The 23,435-nt window shown below is 44.3% G+C and overlaps 1 protein-coding gene across 1 annotated transcript in view; it reads left to right on the forward strand.

Moving 5' to 3' along the window:
- The window catches only part of SLC6A15 (solute carrier family 6 member 15), a 316,654-nt gene extending 294,862 nt beyond the window's left edge, over positions 1–21,792 (forward strand). Inside the window, exons 10-12 of the mRNA XM_078674224.1 lie at positions 2,961–3,120; positions 3,749–3,911; positions 19,276–21,792. Coding sequence (XP_078530350.1) covers positions 2,961–3,120; positions 3,749–3,911; positions 19,276–19,662 — 710 coding nt within the window. The 3' untranslated portion in view covers positions 19,663–21,792. The remainder of the gene's footprint in view (positions 1–2,960; positions 3,121–3,748; positions 3,912–19,275) is intronic.
- Positions 21,793–23,435: the final 1,643 nt, after the last annotated feature.

Here is a 23,435-nt window from a genome sequence, read left to right on the forward strand (position 1 = left end):
TACAGTTTTAACTCTGAGCTGTGTTAGACTGTAGAGTTGTAGCCTGCTACTGATGGTGTGGCAACAGAATATCGTTGTCAGAATATTGCCTAAGCACACAATAGAAACTCAATTATTTCTAAGTAGTTTAATAATAGTTTATGTTACAGAACTTGGGTACTCATTGTATCACATCAGAATGGGCAAAGTATAGACTTTGATGGTACTTGGAACCAGAAGATTACACACTAATCTTTGTAGAAGACTCTCAACAATCCAGGCTTTTGATGTCACCTGAGGTCCTACATATCTGCAGAATCCTGTTTACTTTTCCCGGGAATGTCTAACTCTTGGAGCAAATTAGGTGTGATGGTGGTGATGTCACGTATGAAGGTGGAGAAGTCTGGAATGTGTCAGCTCATTACACATGCTTGGATCAGGGACACCTTGTTTCAACATTGATCTGGAAATCATAATTTTAGTCTCTTCTGGTAGCTGCAGGTCTATTAGGCAAAACTGCTAAAACTACAAAGAAAAGACAAGTGAGACTTCTGTCTTGCTTTGCGAACTCTTTGCCGCTATAACAAGGTAGGTCTTGGCACAAAAGGACATGAGAAAGTTAGTATTTGTGTCTGGCTCCAATTTTCATTGTTATGTTTATAAAATTGACTGTACTTAACCAAAACATGCAATGGTTATTATATATGCAATGTCAATGAACCAGGGCACTGAGAGGGGACAAAACAGCAATTAAAAATTACCATAGTCTTCAAGAGTGGAATTTGTGAAGTGGGACAGCTCGCTAATGCGCATAATTATTTGCAAAATGTTGCTAATTTCATGCCCCTCACAGCCCCCCCACAGGATCCTCTACCCAAGATCCATTATAGTGCTGCTATATCAAACCGGTACAAAAGGGGGTGGTGATGGACGGAGCATCTGAACCAATCAAACACTCACACCCAGTCAAAAGATCTGGGTTTGATCCATCACCGTTCTTTAGCCCACTCTGCATGGGACTCACGTCTGAGCATACCCATCCCACTCGGGGTGACAAATGCAAAAACCACAGTTGATGGACAGAATGCAGAACAATGTCATACATTCACCCCAGTACAGAGATCTGGACCTAAATCCATCGTTGTTTTGCACTCCACACCACCCCAGTTCAGACATTGCTATATGCAAATCAGTCTGACCCTGTGCCTCATGGGAACAGTCCAGCCCGAACTGCCAAGCCATGCCTTCCCTGGACCGGAAACAAGCCTTCGAGGACCGGTTTCTGGCATTCCAGCCGTCTTCAGCCCGGCTTGCTTGAATCCTGTGGCAAAGTGAACAAGGGACTCACGTCTAAGCATACCCTCCCACACTTATGGCGGCCAAAAGCAGTACAAAAGGGGGTGGTGATGGACGGAGCATCTGAACCAATCAAACACTCACACCCAGTCAAAAGATCTGGGTTTGATCCATCACCGTTCTTTAGCCCATTCTGCCACCCCAGTTCAGACATGGCTATATGCAAATCAGTCTGACCCTGTGCCTCATGGGAACAGTCCAGCCCAAACTGCCAAGCCATGCCTTCCCTAGACCGGAAACAAGCCTCCGAGGACCGGTTTCTGGCATTCCAGCCGTCTTCAGCCCGGCTTGCTTGAATCCAGTGGCAAAGTGAACAAGGGACTCACGTCTGAGCATACCCTGCCACACTTATGGCGGCCAAAAGCAGTACAAAAGGGGGTGGTCATGGACGGAGCATCTGAACCAATCAAACACTCACACCCAGTCAAAATATCTGGGTTTGATCCATCACCGTTCTTTAGCCCACTCTGCCACACCAGTTCAGACATGGCTATATGCAAATCAGTCTGACCCTGTGCCTCATGGGAACAGTCCAGCCCGAACTGCCAAGCCATGCCTTCCCTGGACCGGAAACAAGCCTCCGAGGACCGGTTTCTGGCATTCCAGCCGTCTTCAGCCCGGCTTGTTTGAATCCAGTAGCAAAGTGAACAAGGGACTCGCGACTGAGCATACCCTGCCACACTAATGGCGGCCAAAAGCAGTACTAAAGGGGGTGGTGATGGACGGAGCATCTGAACCAATCAAACACTCATCACCACCCCCTTTTGTACCGTCCATCACCACCCCCTTTTGGACCGCTATATCAAACCAGCTTCAAAAGTGCAACCCACAACTTTTCAGATTCTTACTGGCAAACACAACAGACTCGATTCACAAAGGTAGAGTAAGACAAAAGTCTAACTTTACGAATTTCAATATTCACAAAGGGCATTTACGAGTAGTAAATCTAATGATCTTTCAAATTTGTTTTTAATGTTCGCATCTATAAATGTCATATATCCCAATACAAATCATATTCTTGTGTGCTCAAACATGAATAGCTTAGCAAGGTTGAGACATCCAACAAATTATATTACACTACTTAAATTAGAATCGGTGGGAGAGGTGCGTTTCAGAGGCATTTATAAATGTACCCGTAAAACACAAATTTATACTGCAAACAGAAACCTAACAAACATCTAATGCCATGTCATAAATATGTTCTCTGATTTATTGTGCTCATGTTAATGCCATTGATCCATCTGTTCCGTTTTATTAAGCTTCTATCATAGTATGATTTAATGTCAATGCTCCCCACTGTGATTTACATCTGTGTATATTAATAGTCTAAATGTGTTAAATGTTATTCAAGAAACATTGCAAGAATCTAGCATGACTTTTTAAACATTAGACTAATCGTAACATACGCTTACTAATAAAGAAAATTGTACCAAAAAGTAAATGTTAGTCCACAATAACTGGGCACTGAAATTAGAGAGAAAGAATGAGGGGAAGACAAGGGAGAGTGAAAAGAGTATACCTTGTTAACTCTTATTACTTGAGATGTTTTGCTGTGACAAGTGGTTTGACAGTGGATTAACTGAACTGACATTTACCATGTTATTAATGATGCCATTTCATTCCAGTTGGATGCTGCCTTTCTGCCTTTTGCATTGGACTAATCTTTGTACAGCGGTCCGGAAATTACTTTGTGACTATGTTTGATGATTATTCAGCAACACTGCCCCTTCTGATTGTGGTCATTTTAGAAAATATTGCAGTTGCTTGGGTCTATGGAGTAGACAAGTAAGTTCTCTTCTGTATGGATGTCTTTCTTTTTTGTCATTAAAACCCAGTTATGAGAAGTGTAAACAAAGGAGTAAAAGTTGACTGTAATATTCAGTAGAATGATTTTGCATTTTTTTACTTTATAAATGAAATCATGTGATGATTGTACTTACTTATGTTAAAACACAATAAAGAGTATTTAAAAAAATCATTGCCTTCTTAAAATATATTGAATGTAAAGGCTTGATGTATACAGAGCTACAATATACGTCTACGAAACACAAAATACTATCATACTACTCATTTCAGTGTGCACAACTCTCAACTTGTAATTGCTCACAACAAATTATCCCTAAATATTATTATTTACATCCAAACGAACAGTGCATTCCTTTCATTACACATATTTTAATTTGCTTGTTGCTGTAGTATAGCAGCATGGCATTTGACTGTGTTCTTACACTTACATTGATGCTCTCAGTGAAGAAGATATAGACAACACAAGATAAAAGAGCTATCTTACATTTGCCTTACTTTGGAGGTAAGTTTCTTACCAGTTCAAAAACGAGTGACATTTTTAAAATAAAAGGTGTAAATCTCTCCAGGGAGCAAGGTATAGAACCTAATGATTTCATTTTATTTCCAGATTCATGGAAGATTTGACTGATATGCTGGGTTTTACTCCATACAAATATTATTACTACACATGGAAATACATCTCTCCAATAGTTTTGCTATTTTTGCTAATCTCAAGCATTGTTGGAATGGGTTACAACCCTCCAGGTTACAGTGCATGGATAGAAGAAACAGTGAGTATCATGTTAAAAAGGAACTTAAATCATGTTTATAAATGGATATCTCTGTTGTATGTTGTTTTAAATCCCTCAGGTAGATCTTGCAGGTGATACAAGGTATACTGTTAGATGAGAACCATGGTCATAGTCTTGAACCTTAATGGCATAAAGTGCCTGAAGTGAATAAAACAGTACCTTCATTTGTACCATTTATTTGTTCATTCACCACATTTCCTTATTACAGAAAGTTCAACAAAGGCCCTACATAGTGCCAAGTCCACTAGAACACAAGGTGGAAGAATGCAATTCTATTTAAAATCTTTATTCAGTTTTGAAATAAAATCATAAAAGTATAGATAACAATTCCATAAAGCACATAAAATACCTCATCATATAGGGGTCACATATAACATAGAACACTAACAATAAGTGCAAAATATATTACAATGTGGTAAGATATTTTAAAATTCTACATAGATGAGATGTACAAAAATAGCAAAATATAAACTATGAAACTAAAAAACAAGTCTTTAGCAGTAAAAGTAGGATAGCACATGATTCATTAGGCATTTCAAAACTCATCATCAATAAGGAACAGAAAATAGCAGCATGAACTTACAATAGCAATGTATAAGGTCAGCCAACTTATTATAAGGTGCTAACGTTATTTAATATGTTTAGATCGGCCCCATGGGTCAACAAAGTGCCTGTGCAGATTAGTGAGTTAAAATGGGTCTAATTAAAGCTTAACAACGACTAATGCAACTGCTGTGCCATGTTGCCCAAAAACATCATAAAAGACTTGGAGTTAAAAATCCCACAGGTTAACCATTAGACTCTTTAAAACAAAAACCTCTAATTAGGGTCTGTTATGTTAATATAAAATAAAGTGGCAAACGTACTGAAAGACGACTTTCAGACATAATCACAATGGCACTAAGATCCTCCAATCCAACGTAGTCATACTAGTACCTTCCGCACAAGTTTGGAAGTTACCACTCTGACTTGCCTAACGTTATCAAACACGGACAACTCAGTGTTAAAGATTGACTTTTCCCAAATGACGATGGCATGTGTCCTCCTGTATAGACCTCCTAATTCAATGCCAACATTTCCTCTGGCACTAACTGATCAAGTTGGTAACTTAGCACTGGACCACGCCAGGATCCTCTTAGTAGGTGATCTAAACTATTGGTTCAATGACCCTATGGAAAGTCCTCAATCGGGCGAACTGACTGAACTTATGTCAAATTTAAACTTCTCACAATTAGTGCTCTCCCCTACTCACTGTAAGGGCCACATATTAGGCCAGGTGTGGACCAACACTACATGTGTAACAACCCCGACAACTCTGCCTTGCCTTTGGTGAGATCATTTGATCCTTAAATTTAATTTATGTTTCCCCCCCGCCAGGACAACCACATTGGCCACAGGTGGTTTAGCTAGGAACTGGAATGCTATGGACAGAGCAGCATTCTTACAGTCACTAGCCAATACTACTCCCACCTCTCATGGTGATATTAATTCCTCAGAAATCAACCTTTCCGGCTGGCTACAAGCTGCTACTGATCTGCATGCCCCCTATAAAAAAATCAGACTGGCACGGCGTGCTGACGCCCAAAGATGGTTCTCCTCTGATTTAAAAACTAGGAAATCAGCCCTGCGGCAGTTGGAACGTCAATGGCGACGAAACTATGACCCTGAGTTAAAGATCAATTATACAAGGGCCAGGAAGGAATATATGAATGCCATTTCCGCGGCGAAGGTGGCTTATTTTTCTTCTCGGGTCCTTAACTCCTCAAATAGATCCAAGGACATTTTCACCATTCTTAATGAATTAACTAACTTGGATAATGTCCGTCCCAGGATAACTCCGACTCAGTCCCTCTGTAACTCACTTAACACCTACTTTAGTGAGAAAATTGTGGACATTAAAGCCAGCATCCCCCAGTCGGCGACTCCAATTACTACCGGCATGGCAATCAACAACAGCTCTGGCATTCTTAGCAGTTTCCCACCGATTACCCAGATCAATTTCAGGAACTATTAACAAGAGTTAAATCCGGTGCCCCCTCAGACAGCTGTCCCCTGCATATCCTAAAAGAGTGTTTTTCCGTCCTCCCGGCCCCAGCCCTTACGCTCCTGAATAACTCTTTGACCTCCGGACTTGTCCCTTTGGCCTTTAAGGAAGCCACGGTCATACCGCTCTTAAAAAAACCTGGGGCTGACCCATCCTGTAAGGCAAACTACCGGCCCATCTCCTTATTGCCTTATTTGGCAAAGGTGTTGGAGGCTCATGTTGCTAAATGGTCTCGAATTTCTTAGAGGAATCCGGCTGTTTTGAGCCCCACCAAGCAGGGATCCGCCCGGCACACTCAACGGAGGCAGTGGTAACCACAGTCCTGTATACTCTCCGGGACTGTGCAGATAGGCGCTCTCCTCAGGCACTGGTGCTCCTGGATCTGTCGGCCGCGTTTGACACGGTCGATCATAACATCTTGATCGACCGTGTCGGACAGGCCGGCATCCGGGGCACGCGGCCCGCTGGCTGATGTCCTTCTTGGAGAACCGCTCTCAGGCAGTATGGCTTGGAGATTTAGCTGGCTCAAAACAGTCCATTACATGCGGAGTTCCACAGGGCTCCTCCCTGTCACCCCACCTGTTCAACCTCTACATCCTCCCATTGATTCAGGCCCTTAGAGATGAGCAAGTGATGGTATTTAACTACGCTGACGATTTACAGCTGTTGTTTACGATTGATAACTCTGAAACCTCCATCTTGCACTTTCAATCGACCATGAGGTACATCAAAGCCTGGATGGACCAAAATCAGCTGAAATTAAACCCGGAAAAACCGAGTTAGTTCTCACTGGAGATAGCGCCAAACACTGGGGCCCCCACTATTGGCCATTGGACTTGGGTCAAGCCCCGACCCCATCACCATCGGCAAAGACACTTGGGGTCACCGTGGACCGTGATCTTTCGCTAAAAGCACAAGTGGGCCAGGTGGTCTCTAAGTGCTTTTTCCAATTAAGAAAAATCCGGAAGGTCCGGCGCCTTCTCACCCTGGAAGCAGTTACCCAGGTAGTGATCGCCACGTTCTGTTCCATCTGGATTATGCGAACTCTATTTATTTAGGTCTACCCCTTTACCTGTCAAAACGTCTCCAGATGGTGCAAAACTATGCCGCTAGATTGATATTGAATCAACCTAGGTGGCACCCAGCTACCCCCTTACTTATGAAACTCCAGTGGCTTCCGGTGATCCAACGTTGCACTTTTAAAACAGGTTGCATGATTTTTAAATCCTTACATTGCAAGAGTCCCAAATTCATTGACCAACTTATTACAAAGTATGTACCATCCCGTAACCTCCGCTCATCCCTTCACGGCCTCCTCCACATACCCCCTTTTAAACTCAAGCGCTCTGGCGGTCGTAGGTTTGCAACACTGGCTCCTTGTCTGTGGAACACCTTCCCTCTTGAGATTCGGACCTGCCAGGACCTCCTCTCATTTCGGAAAGCTTTAAAGACCTGGCTCTACAGACAAGCTTACCAATAACTCTCCATCTCACATCCATGACTATGTTACTGTTGATTTTAGCGCCAGGAAACCAACCGGTGATAGTGCGCTTAATAAATGCCTTATTAACATAACATAACATAACATAAACTTCATAAAAGCAGAGCATTATGGCTAGATTACCAGACCACTGTCCCACAATGGGATGCCAGTTTCAAAGTGTAGATGAATAAAGGTTTGGGACATCAACAAAATTGATATGATGCCAGAAAAGAGCTGTTTCCTAATGGTGTTGGAAATGGGGGTCTCTAGTTGGCAATGGTTTGCACCTTTGTCCAAGTAGGGACCCTTCTTCCCTGACAAGGTAAGGGGGCTATACTTCCAAAATATCCCCTGCTCGCCCCCTTGGTAGCTTGGCACGAGCAGGCAGGCTTATCTCAGAGGCAGTGTATAAAGCATTTGTGCATGCATACAGTAACACAGTGAAAACACAACAAATGAACACCATACCAGTTTAGAAAAATAAGCAGCACTTTATCTAAACCAACAAGACCTAATACGACAAAAATTGAACATACAGTTCTGTAAAAAAAAGTTACTTTGCAAGATAACCTTTCAATTGCAGAAATATCCCAAAAACATAGTTCTTCCAAGTCGGTAGCTCAGTCCGAGGCTACCGTGATGCTGAAGATGATAGAGTCTAACAGTTCCAGCTGACCGTGTCGGTACGGGCCAGCTAAAGGTGCTGGTAGGTTGCGGTGCAGGCGATGGAGCTGGTTGATGTTCGGGTTGTGCAGCGACCGTGTCAGTGACGTCCAGGCAGGGGGAGGCAAGGCAGGGCAGAGTGCGGTGCCCACAGGACACGGTGCAAGCAACAGCTCAGTGACGATCGTCTAGACAGCATCAGTGAGATCAAGGATGTGTTGCGTAGTGCGGCGGGGCCTTCTGCTGTGCCTTCACAACACGGACTCGGTGACAGAGTCAGCTGCTCCTTTCTTCCGTGGCAACTGAAACCAGCGGTTCCAGAGACGGTGCCCAGAAGGATGGTGAGGTCTTTGCTGTTCCTGAGACCTCTTGAACAAGGGGCAAGCTCCACTTCCAAGCCCTTGGATATACATTCTCAAGCAGGATGCACACACAGTTCCTCTCCTGGGCAGAAACAGCTACTGCAGGCCAACGTCAGACAGCACACAGCAAAGGGGCAATACTCCTCCTCCAGTTTCTTCCAGCTCTTCTCCTTGGCAGAGGTTCCTTCTTGAAGTCCAAAAGTGATCTAAAAGTCTGGGGTCTGGGACCCTATTTTTATAGCACAAATTCCGTTGTTCTCTGGTGGAAGAGAAGCTCTTTGCCCAACCAAAACCAGTTCTGTCCTCTGTGGTGCAGCTGCCCAGCAGGAGGTTGAGAAAGCATTGTACAAAGCAGACCGGACCCACTCAGGTGTAAAATTAATCCCCCCCCCCACTCTGAATGCAGATCAGGTCAATTTAGCCCAGCCCTGACTCATTCAGGATAGGCAGGACACATATCAACCCCCCAGTGGCTGTCTGACAGAATGCACATTACCAGCCTCTGTCTCTCCAAAGCCTGACAGTCAATCCACAAACCAGCAGAGGCACACAGGATGGCTAAGCAAGAAAATACCCACTTTCTAAAAAGTGGTATTTTAAAACATACAATATAAAAATCATCTTTACTAAAAGATGCATTTTTATATTTTGAGTTCAGGCATACTAAACTCCAACTTCCTATCTTGTCCTTATGGTAAGTTATATGTATAAGATGTTATAATAAACCCCCATTCTATTCTATGGGACAGATAGCCTTTCAATAGTGAAAAAACGAAACTAGCAGTATTTCACTATCAGGACATGCCATACACATATCAGGGCATGTCCTACTTTTCACATACACTGCACCCTGCCCACAGGGGTACCTTCGGTCTACCTTAGGGGTGATTGAAATGTAAGAAAAGGGAAGTTTAGGGACTGGTAAGTGGGTGCACTTGCAGTACCAAACTGCGCACAGACACTGCAGTGGTAGATCTGAGTTACATTTACCGGCTGCTCATGTGGGTGGCACAATCAGTGGTGCAGGCCCACTAGTAGCATTTGATTTACAAGTCCTTGGCACAAACAGTGCACTTTACTAGGGACTTACCAGTAAATCAAATATGCCAATCATGAAATCGCCAATCCATAAACACAATTTATAGGGAGAGCATATGCACTTTAGCACTGATAAGCAGTGGTAAAGTGCGCAGAGTCATAAAACCAACAAAAAGAGGGTCTAAAACAGGAGGCAAAAAGCAAAAAGTCTGGGGATAAATCCGCTGAAAAAGTCAGGTCTAACAAATGGCTTTCCATATAAAGGAGGCAACTCTAAAACACATTTGTATCCTCCAGGAAACATAGATATGAATACGCTTTGTTATAGCTCCTACTAATACATCCTAAAAACAATGGTTTTAAATAGAATGTCCTAATTTCAGCATAGATGCTACAAAATAAGATCAAAAAAAGTGTGGTTTAAGTCAGTCTTCCATCACATGGACATTTAACAGCTGCCTCTAGCCACTGTTTCATTTTTGCGAAAGGCTATCAAATCGTAGACGTGTCAGGACAAAACAATTTTGGGTGTAAGACGTAAATGTAAGATACCTCTGAAGGCTCTCATTTTGTGCCACAGAGAGGTATCTTACAACTGAGGGTCTAGTAATATCTTTAGTACATCTAGGATCCATCTTCTTTAAAAGAAGAAAAAGCTTCAATTCCCTTTTACTAAAGTCCATTATGCCACCAGTTTCATGTAATAATGGAGGATCATTAAACTGTGCCATCTGTCTGGAGATGTACAAGATCCACAGGATTCCCAATACATTTTCTAAACCATTCCTTATAATGCTTTTGTGAACTTTGGGGCCGATTATGATAGAGGATTTTCCGCCTCCTCCGGGCCGGCGGAAGCCACCGCCGGCCCGGAGGAGGCGGAAAATCCTCTGCGGAGTCACCAAAGACCCACCGCCGCATTACGATGGCTGGTGGGTCTTGGATTCTGTCCGCTGCTTTTCCGCCGCGGTCGGATTACAACCGCGGCGGAAAAGCTCTCCTTTGGCTGGCAGTGTCTATCAGACACCGCCAGCCAAATTAGGAAGCATTAGTAAACATGCTTTTCTGCGGTGGTTTTTCCGCCGTGGAAAAGCATGTGTACTTTTGCTTTTGGGGGCCCGTTGCGGGCCCCCAAGGCGTAGGCAGGTGGGGGGTGCACATGGGGGGTACCATTTACATGCACCGCGCGGTGCCTGCCGCTTTGTGCATGTAAATGTTACACATGCACTTTTAACATTGCGGCGGGTGCTGCTTGAAGCAGCACCCGCCGCAATGTTAAATATCCAGGATGTGACCGCCAGGCTGGCGGTCACATCCTGATTTGCATGGAGGGACCTCCGCAGTCCATGCGGATGGTCCCTCCACCTCTGGGATGGCGGACGGACGCAAGTCCGTCCGCCATCCTAATTGGCCCCTTTGTCTCTTCTTTACTCCAAATAGAGTGCCATAGCTGGATTGTCTTCATTGCTAGGGGATCTTCCAAATATTAGAGCTAAAGAAAATATCCAGATAGGAAAATGAAGTTACCATTGATACCGTTGATATTATGATCACATGATTTATATGCTCCCCTTCCGCAGATCATTGTGTAGGTTTACTTCAGGTTTATTTTAGGATTCCTTTCCTCCATGAATGCCGCAAAGCAATCTATTAGTCTTTGCAGGCCATTTGCGGATAGCATCCTCAACATGGAGGAGAACAGGCACTGCCCTTACTTCCATTCATGGAGAGCCTAAGGCCACTTTCTGGAGCAAACTATCCACAACATTTATAAATAAAGAAAACAAGAACGGTGCCAATAAGCACCCTTGCCTGACTTCTCTCTGAATGTTAAATGGTGGAGCTCACCCAAGGTGACAAATTGCTATGTAATTGTGATAATAATTACATTATTTCTGACAGTGCCACAATGAAGAATAACGTTTGCCACAGGGCTGAATGATTTAACAAATCAAAGGCACTGGACAGGTCAACAAAACATAAGCGTATATTAACTACCTTAACCCTCGTATATTTTCCTACGAGGAGATCGAAATTAACGCACTGTTCTACCATTCCTAGACCCCTCCCGAACCCATATTGTGACTGTATGAGGACCCTGGTATCCTCAGATTATTGTTCTAATCTATCTAGGTTCACTCTAGCCAATGTCTTAGCAGAGGAGTCCAGGAGGGAAATGGGGTGATACCATTTAGGATCACTTTTACAGCTCCTTTCAAAAACTGGAATTACCAATGATTCTGCCGAGGTTATCAGAAAATATCCATTTACAGATGCGTTCAATGCTTGAGTCAGAATAGGATCCCATAAGTAGGGCAGATATTAATATATATCAATCAGGACACCATCTGGTCCTGTTGCTTTCCCGCCTGCACTTTTCTCAATAGCCATTACAACTTTGTCTAGAGAGATCGTAGGTGACTGACTCCCACTAAGATTTGCACATGTTTGAATTTGCCTGAATAGACTAAATTATATGATGAGCTGAAAATGCTAGAAGTTAATTTGCTTCCCTGTGTAGTAAACATATACATTGGTTGTTAACTGAAAACAGTATTCCACTGGAGTTCTGAGGGAAACAAGATAAATGTGAGACTGGATTTGCCAAACTACCAAATAAAACACATTTAAAAAGTGTGGATAATCTCAATAGATTGAATGCAGGTCTGGCCACATTAACCTAATAAAAGAGAAAAGGCAAATTAATTGTAGTCAATTATATTAAAAGGTGATTTATTAAGCACTATATGCCACAGATCTGCCTCAAAGTGCTGAACATTGATGGAGGTGGGGGTGGTACCCTTGAGTGAATGCAGAGGAAGACAAAATGCAAGGAAAGACATATGAAGGAAGTCAGCAATGTAAGCACGTTTGGGTTTGGTTCGTACTCATTGTAACATTCCACAAACTGAACGGGGTGAAAGAAAGAGGAACATAGTTACACTCAAAGGAGTAGCTCAGACAGAAGCCAAGAAACTGTGGGGCATATTCTCAAGAACATGTGATATTTACCTCAAAATTAGCTTAAGGCAACTCTTCACATCGCAGTCTATCACAGGAAAATAACGCTGTGTTAACGTGGTATTCTGAACACGGTGGTACCATGCGATAGTCTCACAATAACGCATCAAATTATTGCGTTACAATCAACGCAATGCCGCAAAAACACGAAACAGAAACACGAAAATAGTAGCGATTTCCCAAATGGCAATACAAAAATCAGCGATAACCAGCGACAGGCCTGCAATTCCCATGCACCATACGGGAAAATGCACCAGAAAAGTAGAGGAAAAAAAAGGGAAAAAAAAGAAACTGCTTAGCACCATGATGCACCCGGACCAAGTGCAGAGGCCAACGCGAACCCCACAAGCCCCACAGACCACGACCAATGATCCCCGGGGTCGGGAAAGGCCAAGGCGAAGAGGAAGAGGAAGACGGGGTTCAGTCCGCAGGAAATCAGGATATTCATCACGGAGGAGAAAGAACACTAACAAAAACTGTTCATCACCGCCACTGTGTCATTGGCAACACAAAGGGAAACATGCCAGTCCATCGTGTACAACGTGAATGCAGTCGGAGTGTTGAGAAGGTAATGGAGGAGGTCAAGAGGTGCTGCCATGATGTGAAAAGTCAAACCAGGCAGAAACTCACTGCCAACATTAAGGCAGCCATGGCGACTGGAGGTGGGAGTCCTGCAACAAAGAAGGAGCTGGAGGAAATGGTGGCCACAGTCATCAGTGGGGAGACGGTGCAAGTGGTTGGAAGTCCGGACACAGCTCTATATGACCTGACACAACATCAACAGGGTGAGTAACGACCAGGGACTAGGGGGACGGGGAGAGATGGGCACAATGGCACACATGCATAATCATGTGTAGCACGCTGCACACCCACAATGATCCTGGATCATGTCCCTGATCCCTGTGGCACACTGCAGCACACATACAAACACCAAGAAGGCCCCCTTCCACCATGTGCCCAATGAGGCCCCACCCCACATATCACCAATCTCACAACCAACAAATGCACACAGGCAAAACACAGCAAAGATGCGTATTTGTGAGCCACACTGACAATGCAAGTGACACTACATGAAGATCAGCGTGCCTGCAATACAATCATCATGACATCGTGCAGGCCAGGACACTGAGGTGGCTGAATGTGGACCACATCCGGAAAGGAGCAGGTCACACTCTGACACATCCACGTGCACAAATAACCCCTGGCATCAACAATATATCTGCATACAAGCAATGCACACGAGAACAAAAACCATCCAAGAGCATAAATGACCCAAGTCGCCACCATCTCAGCACCGTAACAGCACAGAAGTCAAAGGTACACTGCCTCAAAGGGATAAGGGCCAGCAAAATCACTGCTGCATGGGCGAATCACCCACAAGGCAGCACACACATAGCAATAACAGCACATCCACATTGACGACATTGTGGCACAAAGTACAACACTTACACTGCAGAACTGAGGACACAACTGGGTCTGCTTGTACGTTGAAACAGGCCAATCACACCTGCCATAGCAGGAAACTGTGGGATTTAAATGTAAGTGTACAACTACACATCCGTGATGTAGTCCAAATGTCCACTGTCCCGCATCACATAGTCCGCTCCTCCCAAACAGTCACAATGTACATTGTTATACAGTCTGTATGTAAACATGAACAATGCATCAACATACATGTCAACACAATGTCAAAATGTATCCCCCCTTCACATTGCAAATGACAAACAACACCACCAGCAGAGAAGACCAGACAAACGGGTGCGGGTGGAGTTCGACCTCATGGAAACCGAACTAGATCACATACGTGGATGTCCAAGTCCCATCAGGCACCACTTACACTCCCCAACGGAGACCCACACTGCGACGGGACACATGCATTTGCACATTTCCAGTACTGAATCACACCCAGAGCCACGATATAATCATTCACACCCCCACGCTGGACTTGCGTACACCAGCCCAGTCCACTCCTCTTACGTACTGATTGAGGGACGTCAAAGCTACTTGTCCAAGGTTTCACCCGCTGCCTGCGGTGATATGTTTGTGTTCGCTGTACACAGCACAATGTAATGTTGTAGGGCCCGGGGCCCTCATGCATTCATTTTGACCACACGGACACACTCAGATAGTTTGTGGAACTGGCTACGGGCAAGTGCGCTCGGCACCTTTATTGCCAAGGTCACATGTACAGTGACACCTGTGCTGAATGTGTGTGGGGTGAGTGTAAGCCAGACCTCATGGAGTGGTTGGGGCTGGCAACAACTTGAACAGTGATCACAAATAAAGCGGAAACAAAAAACAACAGCATAACAGAAGCAACTGTGAAGCATCTTGGTTGCCGGAGCAAGTACAGAGGTCACCCAATATGCAATCTGAAGGGGCTGTGAGTTGCAGTGCACTAAGGTTGGGGCGCCAGAGCTGATCGTGCTCATTTGAACAAATTGTATAGCATTTTGTCCTTTCGGGATATTCCTGCTGCAGGTGCAGTGGGGTGTGTTACACCGGCATCATCTTCCTCATCATCGTCCCAGGTATTCCACACTGCCTGAGGTGACATTGATGTGTGAGCTGTCCACAGCACAGAACTCAATCAGAAATGGCCCATGAGTTGTGGTGCACCTGAAGAGCTGAGCAGTGTATCAAGCTGATGATGGTACCCATGACTGGTGTGAGCAACTCTGATAGTCTGGCAGTAAGACACTTCCGACTCTGGCACCTATTGTTTGGAGTTGGTCCTGGCAGAGGTGGCGTGTGCATCCTGCAATGATGCGACGTCCCGGCAGGACTCAATTTGATGTGTGATCCCAGGTGGACCGCAGTTGAGGCCGGAGGCAGCGGACAGCGCAGGACCACAAACACATGGCGTTGATGACCCTCTGTCCATCGACCCAGAGGCCATCCAATATTCTATCAGACAGGGTCCATGATTGAGCTGCACAGAGTTAGTGTGCCAAGATGCACTGCGACCGGCACAGGCACACCGCCATGGGACGGTGACTTGCGGTGCACTGAGGTAGGGCCACGTGAGCTGAGCGGGTCCTCGTCGATGTCGAAGGTGAAATTAGCAGAGGGTTGCGGGGTACAGTGGAAGGTGTCCTCCAGGGCATGATGCAGAGGGCAGAAGCCGGCAGGAAGCAGCAAATGGAGGAGTGAAATGCTACAGCCTCGTTTTTACCACCAAGTCAGTATCACCGAAATGATGATGAAGACAACCCCCAGTCCAAAGACTCAGTCGCCACCAAAGTTCAACCAGAAAGTGTCCATGGATGTCGGGGCACAGACTTAGTGGCACCGGAGCTGCAAGGGGATGCAGTCTGCGATGAGGCATGTACAATGCTATAAACTCTGCCATAAATAAATCAAAACTCAGTTCCAAATGTGTGACCTACTCAACTGCAGTGTAGGTCCGAGGCAGCGGTCAGCAGGGGCCCACAGCTTCGTGTCGGTGGTTCGCAATGCACAGAGTTAGTGACACCAGAGCAGTTTTTGGCAGTGTTTGATCACCTCTGTAACAATGATCCTTTTTCCTCCAGACTCAAGCGCGTCATCCTCTTACACCTCTCCTTGTGTGCAATGATATAAACTCTGACATTGAGAAATCAAGACTCAGTTCCAAATGTGTGACCGACTCGACCGCAGAGTGGGTCAAAGGCAGTAGTCAGCGAGGAACTACAGACACGTGTGGTTGGAATGCTATACACAGACTTGGAGGCACCACTTTGAAGGGAGTACAGTGATATCAAACATCCCATGAACATATGAACTCGGCCATCAGGATATCAAAACTCAGTTCCAAATGTGTGACCTACTTGACCGTGGTGTAGGCCGGAGGCAGCGGTGGAGAACGTCAACGAGAAAGGAGTACTGCGGGCCTGTGTTGTGGAGGCCGTGAAGGTCGGAAGAGGCTGCCAAGGTTGCGGGCCTCAAGCTTGGAGCTTGCACTGGCACTTGGTGGGCCCTCTTATAGACACGCCGGTGTCGGCAGGTGAGCAGTGAGGCCTGGGTGCACAGGGGCGCCAAATACGGGTTCAGGGATAGGCGGCCCGGGATGCAGCAGGCACACAGGATCGCAGGCAGCATCGCTCACGGTGACGGCCTTGTTGCGGGGTGAGAGGGGCCACCCTGGCAGACATATTGGCCATTCCGGAAGAGAACCACGCCCAGAGCTACGTGCTTTTTATTCACACCCCTACGCTAGCCTGGCATACGCCGGGCCAGCCCACTCCGCTCACGCTTACAGGTAGGGGACATAAGAAGCTACATTTCCGCGATCTTCCCCACTGGCTGGGGTGACATGGTTGCGTCCACTGTCCACTACACTCCAAACACCAGCAGTGTATGCCAACATGGATATGTCTGTGGTCTGCATACTGCAGTCTGTCCTGCACATCCACGCCACACTTGGCATTGTGTACATTCTCATTCATGGGTCACTTGCCTCCTTCGCACATGCCTGGTTCCCACCTCTCCCCACATTCTGCTATTGTGTGGCTGGGATGCCATCCTGTTGTTGGCTCATGTACATGGCTAGCCTGTGTTACCACAGTAACTTGTGCTGTTGTGTCTGGTGAGTGGGCATGTTGTTTGGCATGTTGTGTGTGAGTTTGTAACGTGTGCATTCCCATATTTGTGAGTTGCAGGATTGTGGAGGTGGGGTGTGCGGTGTGTTATTTTGGTACATTCCAACGAGCAGAGCATTTCCGTGGGTGCCATCCGGGAAGCACCGGTTGATGTTGGACTGTCGTAAGATGTAGGTATCATGCACATTGCCTGGGTAGTTGGCGACGACATTGGAAAAGAGTCCCCGGTGGGCCACTATTGCCTGCACATTGATGGAATGTGTGTGCTTTCTATTGTGGTAATTGTATACAGTCTCGGCAGGGTGCACAAGTAGGACATGTGTGCAGTCAATTGTCCTCAATACATGTGGGAAGACAGCTATGGCGTAGAAGCCTTGCTTGGTCTCCAGCTGTTTCTATGCAGTGTGGGGGAAGTGAAGGTGCTGAGGTACCAAGCTGTTGATGGCATCCAAGACAGGTGTGATGAACTTTAATAGAGCTGGCTGTGAGACTCCTCCGTCTCTGGCAGTTGTTGGTTGGAAGGTACCAGAGGCCAACAGATGCAGCACGGCCAGCAGCTTTGTCTGTGGAGGGATGTTGGTTGTCCACTGTGTGGGTACCGTCAGCCTGTGGGCAATGATACTCAGAATGTGGAGGATGGTTGTCCTTTTGAGCCTGTAGTGGGCAAAATCATCCTCTTGTGTTGGGTCTGTGAGGCTGGCACGTTTTCTGAAGGTCCACTGTCTTGGTTTGCGCTGCCTCTGTGGTAGTCCTAAGAGGGATCCGGGGGGGCTGCAGAGCCTGGGTGTGGTGGCTGTGGGTGTTGTGGCCCTCTGGGGATAGCTCCCTGGCAAATGTTGTTCTTCAGGTGTGGATCTGGCCTGGGCTCCCTTTTCTGGTGCAGGTTGTCGTCCGACTTTAAACCAGGTCAGATCAGGTGTTAATTTCCTGCTGCTAACGCGCCTTATCGCCTGTTTGGGGATCTTATAGCCAACCTGGCTGGTCATTGAGAATGTTGCGGAGTAGTGTTGTCGCGGCTTTTTGCACGGGAACGCCTACTCTGCATCTCATTAGCGATAGTTACCGGGGTCATCTTTGGCGATGTTTTTGGCGGTTACTATCGCAGGTAAACTGGTGATATCGGCTGTTAGCACCAGCTTGTGAATGGGGCGATAAATTTATCACCACTTTGGCTGCGATAAAGGGCCGTTAACTCATCGATAAATCCTTGAGGATACACCCCTGCTAATGTTATCTGCCCATAGTCCTCAATTACGAGCGGTTTTATAAATAACACCTATTGCATGTGTTGTCCTGTAAATGGGGCATAACTTCAAGATGTTTTGATTATTGTGCCAAATTGTACCTGTTTTGATTATTGTACCAAATTTTACCTGTTCGGCTAATTACCACACTCCCCCCCCCCTTAAATCCCAGTAGTGTTACCTGCTGCAATTTAACAGGGATGGTAGACGTTACGCTTCTGGCAATTATCGGGTGTGATAAAGTCTACACCCCTCATAACGCAGACCCTGCTCAAACATGGGTTTGTGCAGGAGCCTGAAAAATCTGGTCACTGATAATCGAGGCCATAGAGTTGTGTAAAACATTGGCAGAGTTCAGAGCTCAACTCTCAGGTATTGAGGAGATGGAACATTGCTAGAAATCCACACTAATAAATAATGCACAAAACAGCCTGTGATCCTTTGGACTACTTTGAACACACCATGCAGCTTCAATGTGTGATGGGATATGTAAGGAATAATAGAAGATAGCCTTAGTGGACTGAGAACAGGAATTATAATAATAACTATTGTTGTGATGCTTTTTGTTTAGTTTGTGATCAATAGTCGGAATATAACTGTTATTGCAACATGTAAAAAACGGAATCCCCCCTCAATTAGAATAAATTATTTACGCACACCGCCTATTCCTGCATTTAGTTTTACTGATCTTTACCTGTGTGCACTTATTTATTGCAATCATACTAAATGCGCTGTAATGAAGCTAAAAAGAGCACTGGCCTTTTTGGGTTGGGAAGAACTGCCGCTGCCATCCATGAAACATGTCCATTGAGGGATGTTCTGTTTTTGCTTTCCAGTTCTTCACTGGTTGTGTTTTATTCTGATGAAGACTGCTGTCTTAGTAATTCTGTTTTTCTTGAACCTTTCAGGCCACAGAAGAATTCAAGATCTATCCAACATGGGGAATAGTTCTTTGTATGTCGCTGATAGGGGTTGCAGTGCTGCCTGTCCCTATAGTCTTCCTTGTTCGCATATGCAATCTTATTGATGATAGCTCTGGTGGACTGGCTGCGGTTTCTTATAAGCGAGGACATATAATTAAAGAAACATCTAATCTGGAAGACGATGATGCCAGTTTGATTCATGCAAAGATTTCCAGTGAGATGCCGTCCCCAAATATTGGCAACAGCATTTACCGGAAGCAAAGTGGATCACCAACTCTAAAAGTTGACACTGCCCCCAATGGGCGATATGGTATAGGATATATAATGGATGATATGGCAGATATTCCAGATATGCCTGAATCTGACCTATAGCAGTAAAATGTGGTGGTTAGTTTTTCTGTTCATATTAATGAACATTAGCTGTGGTAAACATAGCATACCTTAATTTTTGAAAGTGTAGTTGCAGCAGCCCATGTCTGCAGTTTTAATCCAAAGGTAAAAGATAAATTGCCTTTAAACAATAGATTGGCCCTCTCTCCCCCATTTGTACTGAAATTAATTTTTAGTAGGGAAGAATGAATATCCTTCACTCCCCCATGTGTTTCTCAAGACAGGTTTATTTTTTATTATTATGCAGTGAAATATGCATTCGCCCATAAAGAGCCTGTGCTTTTAAAAATAGCAGGTGAATAATCCTCAAAATAATTTCTAGAAAAATCATAATTTTGTATAGTGCACCACCTCCCAAGATTTTATCAAACCAGACTTCCTGTTTCACAGTGAAGGCTTTCATTGCAACTTGTTTTCCTATTTCCATCAGCATTGTTGGACTTGTGTCCTCTGTCCTGTTTCCAACAGGTTTTCTTCAACAGTGCCCACATTAAGGTTTATTTTTACGTGTAACCCATTCTAGTACCATGAGATACCCCTGCTGCAACAAAGTGTATCTTAATGTTCAGAACAATGTGTCCAAATGGTAGAGGGTCTGATTCAACATCCATGCATATGCAATTCCTAAAAGGATGGGGCACCTTCTTAAGCCAGATACTTAATAGGCTTAGTGTTTCATTCATGATAATATCTGTATGAACAAGACTTGAACATTGGCTGGGGTTGTTAGGTTGCTATACCTTAGTCCCTAGTCACAGTCCTATTCAGAATGTAGGTTTCCTTACCATAAAACCTTGTCCATGTGTCTAGTAAAATCCAAGTCTGGCACCTGCTTCAATAATTTAATGTGCAGTGATGCTGCAGTGCTTTGTCCTATCAATTCCGGCATGTCCATTCAAGTGGTGTTAGGTTGTCTCTCTAGATCAAGTTCTCATCTAGCATTCTAGGTCTTCACTCATCTTGCGCTAGTCTATTTAGGAATATGTCAAGTTTAGCTATGGACACCCCTGGTGCCTGGGAAATTGTTAGTGGATATGTCTGCCTGCTTGCTAACCCTTATTTTTAACTTACCTCCTATATTGATCACCTTACAGTGCCAATATGAAGATGTTACTAAACACATGTGGCATTGCTCAGTCTTCCTCTGGAGAGGGACATCTTAAATCTCAAACATGTCACAATATTACCGTTCTTCCTACTCTCCCTATATATTTTTGGGTGATGTGGAGTGGAAAGTAAGAAACAAAGCAATCTGTATACATTTCCAATGTTTTGTAGCATACAAGAGTGATTATATCTCCTGTAAAACCAACAATCATAAACAATTTCTGTTTCATGGCTAGGGTATTTTCCCACTACTGTGTCAACAAAATGACAGATGCTGTGGGCAGTTAATCCGCCCACTGGAAGTGACTGATTTTTGATTGTGCACAGGATTTCCTTGCTATGGTTTACAAGGTGTTTCTGATAATCTGCTTCCCTCAGTTTTGAGTTTCACAACATATGTCACCTGTACAGATGAGCAAGGAAAAAGAGCGCCTTTATGCCTGTGAGCAAGGGGATTGGGGAAAAATCACAAAAACATCACTGTGCTTTGCAGCAATTTTGAGGACTCGCTAGAGGTACCTAGAAAAACATGCATACTTATCTACTATACACCTCCCAAAAACATCCATTCCTGCCAAAGTCACATTATCTACCATGAGAGGTTTGTAGGGAAGAAGCATTGGAATAGGCCAAACCTTAGAGGGGATGGCTATAAGTTCTCAATCAATTTCCCAATCTCCTACTTAGACTCTGTAATCCTTGCTGTTTGAACAGTTCTTTGACAGCTATATCTCATCCCAGTAGGATTCTCCTGTTTTTACCTCAAACTTACTGGGCCCCACTGCATATTCAATTGCCTTTGCAACTTCATATCACTGCTGTGACTTACTTGTTATTGAAGTCATGCTTTGAGGGGTTTCATGAGGAAAGAACTAAATTCCTGAACCTCCAGGTCACCACTTATGCTCTTTCAATTAAGAGTTTAGAGCCCCACCAACAAGCGTGACAGAGCTGACACAAACAAACACTTCCTTAAAATCCTTCTGTACAAAAGGGAAAATAAAATCTCTGTAATTCAATACAGATTCAGATTCTTTCTATGTATTTCACTAACTGTTGAATTGCAGGACTCTGAAGGCATCCATATTCTTACACTGAATCCATATGCAGAGTTGACTGCTTTTTATATTAGATCACACCTTCGTTTCTAGTCACATAAGTAGTTCTACCAATTATTTTATGCTGTCCTTGATCTTTTCTGAATCTAGGGGAATACAAATCTCCTGACCTGAAAACTATTGCCAACAAGCCAGTTCACGGTTGATTTTGACGATTTAGTGAGGGCTTTTGTAGATCAGAATCTTTGTCAATATGGAGAAATCAGTACTAGTTACCTGTCAATTACCTGCTGTTTGGGGGCATTCACAAAACAAGAAAATAGTAAAGCTTTCATGTCTGCTCTCATGCTAAAATGTGGATTCCAGGAAGAGAACAAAGCCAGGAGTGCCACAATCTTGAATTTATGCTGAACCAATATATTGTTCACACAGAACCAATATAGTGTTTATACATGATACATATACTATCAGTGGTGATAAAGCTCAAACTCAAAGTCAACATGTCACTCATGTATTGAAAGCTCGTCCCGGCCCTTGCTGATGGAGAAATCCTGGTTCACCTACTCTTCCCATTCTTCTTTGGTAAGTGGTTCATTGGACCCATTGTGGGGAAGTCCTTTATGTTCAAATCTACTGCTTACCTGTATATTATGCCCATAAAGCTTTAGCACATTAACTAGCAAGACGTTGGGTACAAATTTGTCATTAAAGGAATGATTGGGGGGGTCCTTCCACAACCTTATGAAAAAGTACTTCCGTAAGTGGCATATTGTAAGAGGCCAGTAATTCCTGATTTGGTCAGTATAGGGAGTTTCCAGCCATCTAAAGTTACAAGTTCTCTGTGGAAAACTGTGACTCTCATCTGTTTTATATCAGATGTTCGGTCGGCTAAAAACAGGCATGATAATTTGTCAAAGCATGCAGGATTCGATGTAGAAACTTTGAATCCCACCCATATTGGCCATTTCCAGAATTCAACATGAAAAGGCCTAGTTTTCCCTCATCCCAGTAGTACCAATATCCAGGTTATCAGTACGTCTGGGTACCAGAAGACCATTGAACCCTGCATCAGCTTTAATCAGTGTTAAGTAGTTTTATTCAAAATAAAGCTGGCATTGCTGCGGAAGACCTAAACTATATTTTAGTTATCTAGATTAAGACTTCATTTGTGCATTAAAATGCAGCTGAAGTAACAAACAAGGAAGTTAGGCTTTGTACTATCACACTACATTTTGAACTACGGATTTGGTTTTTAATCCATGGCTCCAAAATTTTTTGTATAGTTTAGTATGCTTTGTATTAATGTGATTGTGAAAGGGTAGGAAGTGGAAGCCAGTCGGCTGATAAAAAACAAATGTAACCATCAGATGTAGCAAGAGAAACTAGTGACACGAGAAGAAATTTGTGACAGGATAAAGGATAATGCTGAAAGGAACCACGTGGCAAAATGGAAAATAGGGACAGTATTGTGTTATACAATATGGGAGTAAGACAGTATGAAATTGTATCATTGATCTGGGGAGACAAAAGACACAGGTATGGTTTGGCCTATGACTGATTTGTACAAAGCCCAAATAATTGGACTCCTTA

This window comes from Lissotriton helveticus, chromosome 1_1, assembly GCF_964261635.1.
Source record: "Lissotriton helveticus chromosome 1_1, aLisHel1.1, whole genome shotgun sequence".
Taxonomy (NCBI): Eukaryota; Metazoa; Chordata; class Amphibia; order Caudata; family Salamandridae; genus Lissotriton; species Lissotriton helveticus.